Source organism: Prionailurus bengalensis, chromosome A1 (assembly GCF_016509475.1).
Source record: "Prionailurus bengalensis isolate Pbe53 chromosome A1, Fcat_Pben_1.1_paternal_pri, whole genome shotgun sequence".
Classification (NCBI taxonomy): Eukaryota; Metazoa; Chordata; class Mammalia; order Carnivora; family Felidae; genus Prionailurus; species Prionailurus bengalensis.
This window is the reverse complement of record NC_057343.1, coordinates 141456842-141470256: the sequence shown is the minus strand read 5'-3', so window position 1 is coordinate 141470256 and position 13415 is coordinate 141456842. Positions and strand designations below refer to the sequence as shown.

The window sequence follows — 13415 nt, the reverse complement described above, 5'->3', positions numbered from 1 at the left end:
CCTCACAGAGAGATCCTAGTCCTTTCCCTCCACACCTCTCCGAGCTCTCCTCACTGTTTGCTACACGCAGACCAGTAATGCTGCATTTCTAACAGACTTCTGAAGCTCCAAGAGGATTACAATCCCAATTCAGTTCGGCCAATGATTATTAACATGAAACCAACGTGGCAAGGCCTGTGGCAGGCATGCAGGGCTGTGAGCATGAACAAGGTGCAGGAGCTTTCAGCCCAGGGGTTAAGAAGACAGAAACTCCAACAGGGTATAAAAGCAGAGCACAAGAAAGGTCGTAAGAGACAGTCCAAGAGAGTAGAAATAACGAAGTTCCAAGGAAGAAGTGGGAGGAAACCCTTAGTGGTAGAACACCTTGCCCGAAACAGGCATCAAACCAAGTATTTAATCTTCGAAACTGTTCTGCAGATGCAGAGTGAGTGTTTTTGCTTTTTTTTTTTTTTTTGTGCTTAGATGAGGAGACAAGACTATGAAGAGTCAGACTCAAGTATGTGTGACTCCGGTGCTATGTTCCTCTAACCACAGAATGCTAGTTCTCAGGAGAGATGACATTAGCTGGGGTGGAGAGAAGTACGGAAATAATTTGTGCAAGCAGAATCTATGGAAGGCAGCTCCGGGAGTGTGCCAGGACAGGGGTGACCGGCACTCCATTCCCGGCGGGGACACAACCATGCATTGCAGCAGGCGGGCCAGAAAGTCCACAGTGTATTAGGACTCAGGTTGGCTGAGGTGCAAAACACAAGGAGAGCTGGACCGAGAGCTAAGGTCAGAACAACACGTTTACAGTGAGGAGCATGTTCTTAATTCAGATGAGAACAAGAAACAAATGGAGAGCATTATAACCACAGCTACATTTAGAACAATTAATCTGGGACAACATATGCCTAGAGCCAATACCAACTAGACAGCACTTTGGTGAGAATTAGACAAATGAGTCTTTCTGGGAAACCACAGCCCAAGGGTGGAAGCCACGGTAAATAGGTTGACACTCTGTCTGATTCATCAAGGTTGCCCTGCCCCACGCCCCTGTGCTATGAAGAACTTGGGAAAGCATGGGGTGAGGCCCAGATAGAGCCACGTTTCTTCATCTTGAAAACCTGTGAACTTGGGTTTCCAAGAACTGAGTTAAAAAGCTGACCAGGCAAGTAAAATGCTGAGGCTGAGAAGATCAATGAGGGCTGTCAGTACAAGAACCAAAGGGGACCTTGAAATCTCATCTTGGTACTGGTCATCCAGCTGGCCCAGAAAGTGCTTAAGTCAAGCTTTAAAAAGATTATTAAAAATGAGCAAATTTTTTAAAGTTTCCTATACAGAATACTTGAACTCTGAGGCTGTATCTGTAGGCCCACGTTGAAAACCACAGGGGTAAAATTGGTTTTCAAATGGGGTGTGAGACCATTTCCTTAACAGGTCATTTGTAAATTGGGGAGGTAGTGAGGAATTTTCGTAATCAAAGTGGATGATATGGAGGGAGGGAGCACGGTTATTTAGAGGACAGCGGCCAGGATGCCCAATGGGTGGGACAGTCATGACAATTACCTCACCAAGACATCCCATTACAGCCCCACGGGGCTGTATGTTTCATAAAGGAGTGACCAGCTTTGTCTTCCACTTAAGCACTGAGGGAAAGCAGCAAAGACTGGTTGGATGAGAATAAATGAGGAGGATAGAAAAGACACAGGAGGACCAATCTGGAAGTGATGACAGAAGTAAAGGTGAAAAATCAAATGAGGTACTGGCTGGGAAATGGGGACATTTGACAGAGCTAACACCCCCACACTGGCTGTTGTCAGGGAAGGAGATGAGCAGGCTGTTCATAGCACAAGGCAGCAAAGGGCTGAGGAAAATGAGTTGAACTTGAGGTTTCTAAGCTTGGGGAAGAGAATGGTGCCATTAGAAATAGTGGAGGTGGAAATAAATTACCTTGGTAACAGACTCAAGAGTTATATTAACCAGGTGGCCAAATTTATGCAGAATAAGAGCATCAGTTTCTCCAAGAAGACTAAAAAGCAAACTCTTCTGTCCTACCGCTTTGGGGCCATTCTCTCCACAGACAAGTGGTAAAGCATTTAAAAAAAATCTAAAGTCTTTTCAGTTTTCTTGTACAATGTACACGATCCAAGACAATTACCCAATCTACTTATTTACGTAGTTCCAGCTGGAATCAGGACCTGAAAAGAGCTTTTGTCAAGATCTATGCAGACATCTCCCCCTAGTGGCTAACAAGAATCCAGGACAGAAAATCACTCCTTTTAACTTGGGACTTTTGTCTTTTGGAATCTCTGATGGGCTCCTTATTCTGGCCCTTTAATTTTCTCTCTAGAACTGCTATAGCATTTTATACTATCAAGCAGCATATTTCAGAAACATGAAATGGAAGCTGCTAAACTGAGACTGTTATCCACTAACACGATCCACTGTGGTCTCAGGATTCCTTTGGCTTAACAATAAAAAAGAACAGGGTTTGAGATTCAACTGCCCAACTGTAAGTCCATAAATCCAAGTTTAGTTCTCTCATCAGTAAAATAAAAGAAGATTAGACTGGATGGTTATTAAAGTTCCTTCCAACTCTTCTACATTCAGTTGTCTCCAAAAGAAGCCCAAGGGAAGGTATGTTTTCAATAGTTCTTTTATTTTTAGCCTATCCAATAATCTTCGGTAATGACAAATCAATCAAAGCCACAATGTGATCATTTTTAGACTCTTTGTCCCCCTAAAAGAAAGGCTGTAAAAAAGGACGCATATTAAAAGGACTCTCAAAACAAAGTACACTAGCTTTTAAGAACATGAGTACAGAGATAGGGAATTCTTCAGCAAAGAACACATCTTTAATATGCAAGATCTGCCAAACACACATTTCTGCATTAAAAGGAGATTTGGAAGATGTTCCCTTACCGTTCTACATATGATTCATCCAGATTATTGAAGCCTATTGTTGGGCTTCTGAGCTGATTCTGCACGGACATAAGATCATTGTTTTCCAAGGCCTGGTTTAGTAAAGCAACAGCAGACAGCATTTCCACTGCAATCAAGAGCTCCTCGTGGGCCAAGTAGTTCTGTTGAAAAATGTAAGCAATAAAAGTTTCCCAAATTACACACCTCATGTATGTGATGGGGTTTTAGAATGCATTTTTTTTTTAAAGTAGGTTCCACGTCCATCATGGAGCCCAACTTGAGGCTTGAACTCACAATCATGGGATCAAAACGTGAGCTGAGATCAACAGTTGAATGCTTAACTGACTGAACCACCCAGGCACCTCTAGAATGCATATTTCAAAGAACAATGAAAAATTAAAGATTTTGAGAACCCAGGAGGAAGAGGGCTCACTGGCTACCTGTTTGTCACTGGCTTTAAAGAACAGGTAAAGACTTCCGGGTTGTCCTTAGCTGATCATTTTGGGGACAGAGTTAATGGCAACCAATGGTTATGATTCCACAAACATGTGCATTCCCATAATTGATTCCCGCCAGTTTTATTAGCCGCTTACAGGCTCAGACTTACCAAATAATTAAGTGAAGGATTAGACAATGCTGTCACTGTCTCAGGGTGTGAGGTTAAGATTTTAGGGAGTGATTTTCAGTTTAAATTAAGAGTAAGGAAAAGAGGGGAGAATTTCACCTGTAACCCCAGAAAGATAAACTACAATTGTTAAGGCAAGAGTATCAATTCTAGTTCCACAAAAGTTAGTCTGAGTCACTCTTTAATAACTGGGTAGAAAATTTATAATATACTCTGAGTCCTGAATATTTGAAGAAATGTGAAGTGTATCTTTTGGTAAATGTAAGTAGGATTTATAATTCTGAATTTGGCTTATTTAAAAAAAATACAGCTCATGGTAGGTATTCTTGTGATGTGCAGAGCATAAAGTATAAACTTCTCAAGTCACTATCTTGCACGCTTGAAATTAATACAGCATTGTGTATCAACTATACTTAAATGAGGGACACCTAAGTGGCTTAGTTGGGTGAGCATCTGACTCTTGATTTCGGTTCAGGTCATTATCTCTTGGTTCATGAGATCAAGCCTTCACTGGGCTCTGCTCTGTCAGTGTGGAGCCTGCTTGGGATTCTCTTTCTCCTTCTCTCTCTCTGCCCCTCCCTTGCTTATGCTCTCTCTCTCTCAAAACAAATAAATAAACCTAAAAAAAAACTATACTTGGGGCGCCTGGGTGGTTCAGTCGGTTGGGCGGCCGACTTCGGCTCAGGTCATGATCTCGCGGTCTGTGAGTTCGAGCCCCGCGTCGGGCTCTGTGCTGACCTGCTCAGAGCCTGGAGCCTGTTTCGGATTCTGTGTTTCCCTCTCTCTCTGACCCTCCCCCGTTCATGCTCTGTCTCTCTCTGTCTCAAAAATAAACGTTAAAAAAAATTAAAAAAAAAACTATACTCAAATAAATTAAAAAAAACAACCCATCTTACACTTTAGAACACCTTCCCCCTTAAATGTTCTCTTCCTTTTATTTTATTTTTTTATTTTATTAAAAAAAATTTTTTTTAACGTTTATTTATTTTTGAGACAGGGAGAGACAGAGCATGAACGGGGGAGGGTCAGAGAGAGGGAGACACAGAATCTGAAACAGGCTCCGGGCTCTGAGCTGTCAGCACAGAGCCTGATGCAGGGCTTGAACTCACATTCATGAGATCATGACCTGAGCCGAAGTCGGCCGCTTAACCGACTGAGCCACCCAGGTGCCCCTGTTCTCTTCCTTTTAACAATTTTATACTAACTGGGTCCAACTTCAAAAGGGTTACTTCTTCCATCATAGTGAAGGAACATAGAGGGAGCATCAAATGAATAGAAAAAAGCTGACAACTATATTTACATTTAGGATATTTTCTGGATTCAATGTATACAATGTAATATTTATATTAAATGCATTATAGCTTTCTGGATCTCCCCAGGTATCTCACAGCAATGGATTTTAGAGTAACAAAAGCAAACAGCAAGAAGGAGGTTATTATAGGGAGCATGTAAGCAAATTTTATCCAAATTTCTTACATGAACTACATGTTTAACATGTAAGGAAGGTATAAAATTATAAACAGAAGAGGAGAATGAAATCACTTGAGATCCACCTCCTCTACCCTTTCTAGTGAAGTGCCCACAAGTATCTAATGTGGTATTACAGCAGCAAGGATAAGAAAAAGAAGAAATGGGGCTGGACAACCACAGGCTGACCGATGACCAGTTAGGAATGAATCACTAGGCCTGAGCGTAAGTAGCCTTGGGCTTCAAAGCTGCTGGCATAGGAGAACTATTAATGAAAGAACCTAAGTGCAACTTAAGAAGATAAGCTCTTTTTCTTTCATTAAAAAGTAACATCTTTCTTTTCAGAAAATGAGAAGTCTTGATAATCAAGAGTAAGAAAAAAAATCCTCCCACCCAAGCTCTTCAAGGTATATCCTTTTATTTTTAATTCATGCAAACATTTATAGAAGTTTTTTTTTTTAGAACTTGTTTTTATCCCTATTACCAAAAACCCTCTAGACAATGCTGTATGTTTTGATCTCATTTTCTGCTCGATTTAGTGTGTGCAATCTGTTGCGAAGCACATGGTTTGATCCTTGCTTCTCAGTATTATACACCATGCTGTGAATACTTTTTGATTCATATTCTTTAGGCTCTTTTCCTAGCACTGTAATTGACAGGATAATGGCTAATAGACTTGCATACACATTGCTGAGCTCATTCTCCAGAAAGGGTGCATCATTCCTGCTTCCACCGGCTGTGAAGACGCCTACTGTGCCAAATTTATGCCTACGCTACGTTAGATCTCTCAACGCTCTACCAATCTGATTTCCCAAAATAACTATTTTAATTCACATTTACTTCCGATTGAGGTTGGACATTTTTTGTGTGTCATTGTATATTCCTTGCTTTGTGAATTAGCTGTTCATGCTCTCGGCCTCTCCTCCTCGCTTTTTTTCTGGTGCAACAGTGCCATTTCGGATTTTTCAACGTTTATTTATTTTTGGGACAGAGAGAGACAGAGCATGAACGGGGGAGGGTCAGAGAGAGAGGGAGACACAGAATCGGAAACAGGCTCCAGGCTCCGAGCCATCAGCCCAGAGCCTGACGCGGGGCTCGAACTCATGGACCGCGAGATTGTGACCTGGCTGAAGTCAGACGCTTAACCGACTGCGCCACCCAGGCGCCCCCCATTTCAGATTTTTAAGATCCAGGGTTTTTTTCGTTTCCTTCGAACCTTCATTTTTTAAGTTACTTTTTACATTTGACTTTTTATACTAGAAATTTATTCTGATATGTAGAATGAGGTCATGTTTTCTTTCCCAAATGGTTACACACTTGGAAGGATTTCATTCTTTTCCCCACCTTTTTGAAATACTAGTGTTCTCATATACTTAATTCTTGGCTCTGCTTCCAGTAATTTTTATTCTGTTCCGTTGTCTGGGTTAATCCTATACGAGTACACATGGTTTTAATACTGTAACCGTATATGTTACTGTTTAATATCATCAGCATATTAAGCAGCATGAAATTTACAAAAAATTAAAGCCATGCTGCTAATGTTCTTGGTTGCAGATTTCTAGAACTGCAGATTCACAGCCAATTATTCTATTTCAAAAACATGACATAGTTAAAAAAAATTTCAGTATAGTGGAAAAGTTATCCAACGTGTTTCAAAAACCAGAGAACAAGAATGACTTCTTTTCAAGGTGTGTTTGTGTTGAGCCCTGCTTGAATTTCCTAACTATGTAGATTCTTTACAGAGATAAAAAGCAGGATTTAAAGAGGAACTCAGCCATGGAATTGATCCAGGGAGGGAGTGGGAATGGGGGCTGAGACAAGTTAAAGACTCTATGCCCATTCACCTTTCCTAAACTGCCTTCCTCACGGCTCTAACTTAGAATTAACATCTTTGTAACTGGAGTGCCCTCGGACTTACCATGGCATTCTGTTTCTGGAGGTTGAAAAGTTCGTTCTGATACATCCCAGCAGCAAAAGGATAAACTTCAGGCAGCTGGGCCTCCGGTCTCTTCAGGGCAAGCAGCGTGTTCTCGGGGTCGCCTTCCCGAATGACAGCATTGATGTGGCTCACTGCAGCCAGCCCTGAGCAGGGGTTGGGGGGTGGGTGTCACATTCCATCAGAATGCCCGCTTTTTCCACAGCTTTCTCTGCTGACCTAGCCAGCCCATCTTTCCAAGGGTTACAACCTAAGCAGTCCCTTTCCATGAACTCTGAAAAGCTGCAGATGGAGGCCAGGCAGAGCCGTGGAAATGGTAGCTCAGTACCTAGAAGTCAGTCCAGTCCATGGAGATGGTCCCTAAAAGGACTTCAGCAAAGAAAGAGCTGGGGCTCTGAGGTCACTCCTGTCTAGCATGACTTCCCTACGAAATCCTACCCTTCAGGATCAGCTCTGGTCTCACTTCCATTAAGGCTTCAGGTTGTTTCAGTTCCTCAAGAGGTCACCACTTGGGGATCCCCACAGTATTTAGAGATGGGCCGTACGGATCCCACAGGCCTTGTTCTTGAACGCTCCTTGTGTATTAGTACTGACTTTGCAAGGAGACCGAAGCTACGTGAACATGAGAAGCCAGCCTCGCCCTGCTGCTGTACCCCCCCTCTGATGCAGCACCACGGGCAACCCGGCCAGCACCTGCAGAGAGTGCTGCCTGAGAGTGTTGGTATTCATTCTCAGAACACTCTCCCCCCACTCTTGGGTTTTGCCAAGTGTGACTTTAAGAAAAAGAATTTCAGGTGTGTGTGTGTGTGTGTGTGTGTGTGTGTGTGTGTGTGTGTTTAATATTACAACCTGGGGCGTGTGGGTGGCTGAGTTGGTTAAGTATCTCTCGGTTTCGGATCAGGTCATGATCTCTCGGTTTTGTGAGTTTGAGCTCCACGTTGGGCTTTGGGCTGACGGTGTGGAGCCTGCTTGGGACTCTCTCTGTCTCTCTGCCCTTCCCCCACTGGTGCTTTTTCTCTGTCTTTCCGCCCCCCCCCCCCACCTACACTGTCTCTCTCTCTCAAATGAACTTAAAAAATTTTTAAAAATATTACAACCAAAATTGGTACAATTAAATAACTGTGCCAGTATCCCCTAACCTTAAAAAACAAAACAAAACCAAAAACACTGATGACAGAAATGCCTTGGTTTACATTATCCGACCCTACCACAAGCTCTGTGAGATCTCTACCCGTTGTAATGTTCAGCTTCTAAAGACCTGAATTTAGTGACCAGAATGAGGGTGCCTGAAACAGTAGATTCATCACAGTTTTCAGAAAAAAGAAACAGAATTGCTGACCAACTGGAAGAATGAGTGACTGACCCTGCCACCAGGCAGCAACAAACTGGACAGAACCAGCAGCATTTTGTCCTGTAAATTAAGTTTCAGGGTAAGAGAGAGCGCACAGACTCATAGAATTCTAGAGCTTTTCATGGGTAGTCTGTCTCCCTAATGCGTGACTAGATTAAAGCTAAGATTACTCTAACCCTTTGAACAGATGACAATTTGCCTTCTGCAACTCATTCACAAGGAGTTACCCTCCATAACCTTTCTCCTGACACACATCGTTCAACAGCAGGAAATACTTACAGCCAACGTGATTTTCTTTGTTACATCCCTCCAAAACTTACACTTATTCTAAAGGACTTTAAGAACCCCAACATGTTTCTCCATTCTAAGAATGGCTATGTCCAACAAAAAAAAATCCCAGAAAGAAAGGTCAGTGGACATCTGTGGCATCTGCTGTCGTGTGAAAGTCACCAAAAGCCTCCCAGCTGTGTCTCTCATTATTTTGGAGAGGATTCTACTTCCCCTTTGAAAACTCTATTATGTGAATGTGCACCACTGGATGGTAAAATAGCAGAAAATCATATCCTTATGACACTCTTTAGGAACCATTTCTCCTAAAAGTAAACAAATAAAGTGAGCTTACCCACTCATTTATACTCTGCATTTAACAGTATTTCCCGCCTTGATCTTAACAGAATATGTGTTGTAACTAATGGAACGCATATGCCAAACCAAAAAGTTAAATGATGGCAGTTCAAACAAAGCTGATGCCTCTGACAATAGATCTGATGACATTACCATCGAAGCTGTCACTTACGTCACTTCTCTGGCTGTAATGAACACAGACACCTTAACACTTTAGGATAATAACCTACATGGTTGAGAAAAGGCTTATCAAGTAGCTATACTTATTTTATTTATTTATTTATTTATTTATTTATTTATTAAAAAAATTTTTTTTTTCAATGTTTTTTTATTTATTTTTGGGACAGAGAGAGACAGAGCATGAACGGGGGAGGGGCAGAGAGAGAGGGAGACACAGAATCGGAAACAGGCTCCAGGCTCCGAGCCATCAGCCCAGAGCCTGACGCGGGGCTCGAACTCATGGACCGCGAGATCGTGACCTGGCTGAAATCAGACGCTTAACCGACTGCGCCACCCAGGCGCCCCAAGCAGCTATACTTATTTTAAAGCATACGGTTGTCTTATTGTCATGTCCTTGACTAAAATATGTTCTAGTGGGTTTGTCAAGACTGTTGTTAGTTCTATTCGATTAATAATTTTCAGATGGGGAGAGAGAAAACAACTTCAGAATCATCATGTTCTACACATTGGAAGCCGGCGAACATTGCAATGCCCTTCATAATTCGAGCTGGTTATGCATCAGTGCAAATCATCTCATGCTTTTTATTTGAAAATGGGAAAGAAAGCATAGCCACTGTGGCATGAAATTTGTGGTCAGGAAAGTATGCCATTAAGTATGAAAACATTTATATAAGGTATTCTATTAAAAAAAAAAGAAACCAAAAAAAAAAAAAAGAGAAGAAAAAGAAAAAGAAACCTGTTTTCAAAATAAAGGATGGCAAAAGGCTATGGAATCATTTCCTCCCGAAGTTTACGGACCTCAGCTGCCTTACTGGCAATGTAATTTCTTTCTGTAATTCATTTCTGTCAAGCATAATGAAATTCTCAGTTTTCAAATAGAGCAGAAAGAGAAACTTAAAACTGTTTCGTGTACCATCCCCAATATGTTCAAAATTAAATAAGAATGAAAGAAGAACATACATTCCCTGGTGTTAAGGTGATCCCTTAAAAATAAAGTTACCCTGGAGGGGTCAGCAATTTTGTGTGTGAGGGAAATTCTCAAACCCACTCAGTTGTTAACTGAGATACTTACATCAATTTTCTCTGGGCCTCCTTGATTACTGTTTGAACCCTTTGAATATGTCTCTACCAGCCACTTGGGGCAAACTTCTAGGGAAAACCTATGGTGTCTTTGCAACTGTTAAGTACAATAAAGAGCATTCAAAGGTCATCTAAGAGGTTAAATCAGGGACAAGGCTTAGGACTGTTGTAATTAGTGGATACCCCCAAGTTTAAATTGGGCAGATCGTTCATAAACTTTATCAAATGGGCTCAATGGTCTTCCATGTATTAGTTTTTTGTGTATATATGGGCTTTTTCAAAAGCCACAGGGAAATAAATGTCACATAGAATTCCTTACTGCCTCAAGTAAAACCAATTTTTAAAAAATTTCTATTTATTTTTGAGAGAGAGAGAGAGAGAGGGGGGGGGGAGGGAGGGAGGAAGCAGGGGAGGGGCAGAGAGAGAGGGAAACAGAATCTGAAGCAGGCTCTAGGCTCTGAGCTGTCAGCACAGAGCATGATGCAGGGCTTGAACCCACACACTATGAGATCTTAACTGGAGCTGAAGTCAGACACTTAACCAACTGAGCCACCCAGGTGCCCCATAAAACCAATTTTTATTAGAGATGGGAAAAAGGCTAGTAAAGAGATTAATGTCTCTGAACTTACATGTGATAATTTTAATTACCCCAGTTTTCTGTTCTTTACTGTCATACAAATGAACTGGATATGAAGAGAAATTACACTGTGAGACTCCCCAACAGTTCGGGGACATGAGATTCAAACCCACCACGGTGCAATTTCACTGGACCATTCAGTCTCATTCACTTGCCATAAAGGTGCACACACTGTAAGAAAATAATTCTTACCAAGTGCGAACCAATGACTGGACAGTAAAAAAAAAGAGGACAGGTGTCAACAATATTTTTTACAATTCCAGTCAAACACTGTCACATAATCATGGGCAAGAAATGAAAATCCTTAAGTCATAATCTTTTACTAAACAGCCTTCAATATGAGCCCAACTAAGGGATAGGTTCGAAATGAGATGGTAGAACTAAACTAGCTTCAAGGTATTCCAAGATACTCTGCATGCACTGGGGGGCAAGATCACCCCCAAAATTCCATGGGATGCTGCCAGATGATGCACCATAATTAAGAGCAACACTGACATTTAGTGGATTTTTCACCACATAAGGCAATTTTACAAGGACACAAATGGAGTTTTGGTGCAATTCTGACAAGGAAAGTTTGTATCTTACGGTAGTATCCATTTCCTTCATTACTTACTGTTGACTTTATTGATGTTGCCTTGGATTTCTGCTTGTGTCAGCAGCTCTTCGTAGGCGTCTCTTTCTTCTTCGGAAATACAGTTATTCTACAAGACAAAGTCTTTCCTGATTCCTGAGGTTAAATACAAGGTTTCCAATCTCGATATTCAAAAGCCAAATGCCAAGAGTGAGAAAAATGGTTTACTTAGATTCGTCTGAATTCAGAATAAGCACCAAAGAGTGCTTGCTCTGTGCAAGACACTGGGGTTACATACACCTGGCAGGGATGACGAAGACGAACAAGAGCCCTAGTGACTCTCTGAAAGTGTCTAACTGTCTCTTGTGGAAAACATTAGGTTGGACCACTTGATATTGCCACTTTGTGTAGACTGAAGCCAGTGGAATATTGGCAATTTCATTGCATTCATCTAATAAAATTGACACCATAAATAATGAATATACGTAGAACAGACTCTGTAGAATTACACACTCAGTTGGAAAGAACACTTGAACAAGGTGACAACCGAGGAGAACCTGGAGGAACAGGGCAGAGAGGGGAACAGGGTGTAGACTACAGGATTTGGTGAAAAAGGCAAGACAGTTTGGCAAGTTGGGCTACAGCACACAGCCAGAAAGATGGGGAGGTTGGTTGGGTATCCTGGAAGTTTTTTTTTAATGTTTATTTACTCATTTTGAGAGAGAGAGATAGTGTGCAAGGGAGAAGAGCAGAGAGAGAGAGAGAGAGAAAGAGAGAGAGAGAGAAAGAGAGAGAGAGAGAGGGAGGGAGGGAGGGAGGGAGGGAGGGAGGGAGGGAGGATCTGAAGCGGGCTCTGTGCTAAGAGCAGCGAGCTCCGTGCAGGGCTTGAATCCCTGAAATGTGAGATCATCAGACGCTTAACTGACTGGGTTACGCAGGTGCCCCCTCCGGAGGCTTTTTAAAGCAAAGTGAAGGGCCTGTACTTAACTCAGTAGGCAGCAGGGAATGTAGGGAGGTTTGCAGGGGCTGATATCAGATCTATAGTTGAAGATTACTTTTGCCACCTGTAGCTCCGATAGCGGTTCGTTCAGAGAATGGTAGGAAGCAGGGCCACCCTTGAGGAAGGTGCTGGAAGAACCCTGAGGCATGGTAAGGGGGGAGGGCAAGGCTGAGACAAGAATGGTAAGACTAGAAAGTGGGAGACAGATGTAAGCCTGGCAAGAAGAGGCAACAGAATGCAGTGATGGATATGGGGGGCACAGAAAGAGTTCTAAAACATGGGGGAAGTCTTTCCAAAGTGAAGTCAGTAAGGGGCCCATGTGTGAGAAGGGCAGGGTAGAGATAAGCACTCTTCACTCTTCCTATGTAGTGAGGGGCAAGGCCCATGGGACAGAGATGAAGTCACCTGGAGGAGCATTAGAGGGCCTGGTAGCAAGCTCCTATCACTTCAGTGAGTGGATGAGTTTAGGAAGAACAGAGACAGATGGGATTCAATGTCAGACCTTAAAGAATTCCCATACACAGAGGCAGGAGGAAGAAGAGACACTAAGAGATACAGAGGAGAACCATGGCAACAAAGCAGCAAGGAGCCACGTGAGTCAACAACCTCAAGGCAGCTGGTCGGGGGGTGGGGGGGGAGCAAGTGTGCCAGATAGCGCCAGAAGCCACCAGGTGAGAAAAGTTTGGGAACGGAGCTGAAGCTGATGTGGCAAGAGCTTGAGGAGGAGAGAGGTGGCCAGGAAATGGAAGCTCTACGTATATACAAAGTCCACAGTCATGTAAGACACGTTGGGTCAAGTCAGGATCAGGCTGCCTTGCAGAGGACGCAAGGCAAAATATGAGGGTGAACTAATGGGAGAAAACGAGGACAGTGAATTCAAAAACAGCATCTCTCAACTTCACCGCAATGAATCATTACTCTCTACTAATGAATCTAAAGGTATCCTGGCTAATACAAGGTCTGCAGGTGGTGATGCCTCACGAGGGAAGACGTTTAGCTACTGTATCTACACTTCCCAGGAAAGTAGTAAACATTTACGA

At 42.5% G+C, this 13415-nt stretch overlaps 1 protein-coding gene across 3 annotated transcripts in view; it reads right to left on the bottom strand.

Moving 5' to 3' along the window:
• IQGAP2 (IQ motif containing GTPase activating protein 2) overlaps positions 1 to 13415 on the bottom strand; it is a 296761-nt gene that overhangs the window by 106274 nt on the left and 177072 nt on the right. For all 3 annotated transcript variants that reach the window (XM_043592352.1, XM_043592373.1, XM_043592363.1), the window contains 3 exons: positions 11418 to 11505; positions 6915 to 7078; positions 2905 to 3065 (listed from right to left, as the gene is read on the bottom strand). In XM_043592352.1, coding sequence (XP_043448287.1) covers positions 2905 to 3065; positions 6915 to 7078; positions 11418 to 11505 — 413 coding nt within the window. The remainder of the gene's footprint in view (positions 1 to 2904; positions 3066 to 6914; positions 7079 to 11417; positions 11506 to 13415) is intronic.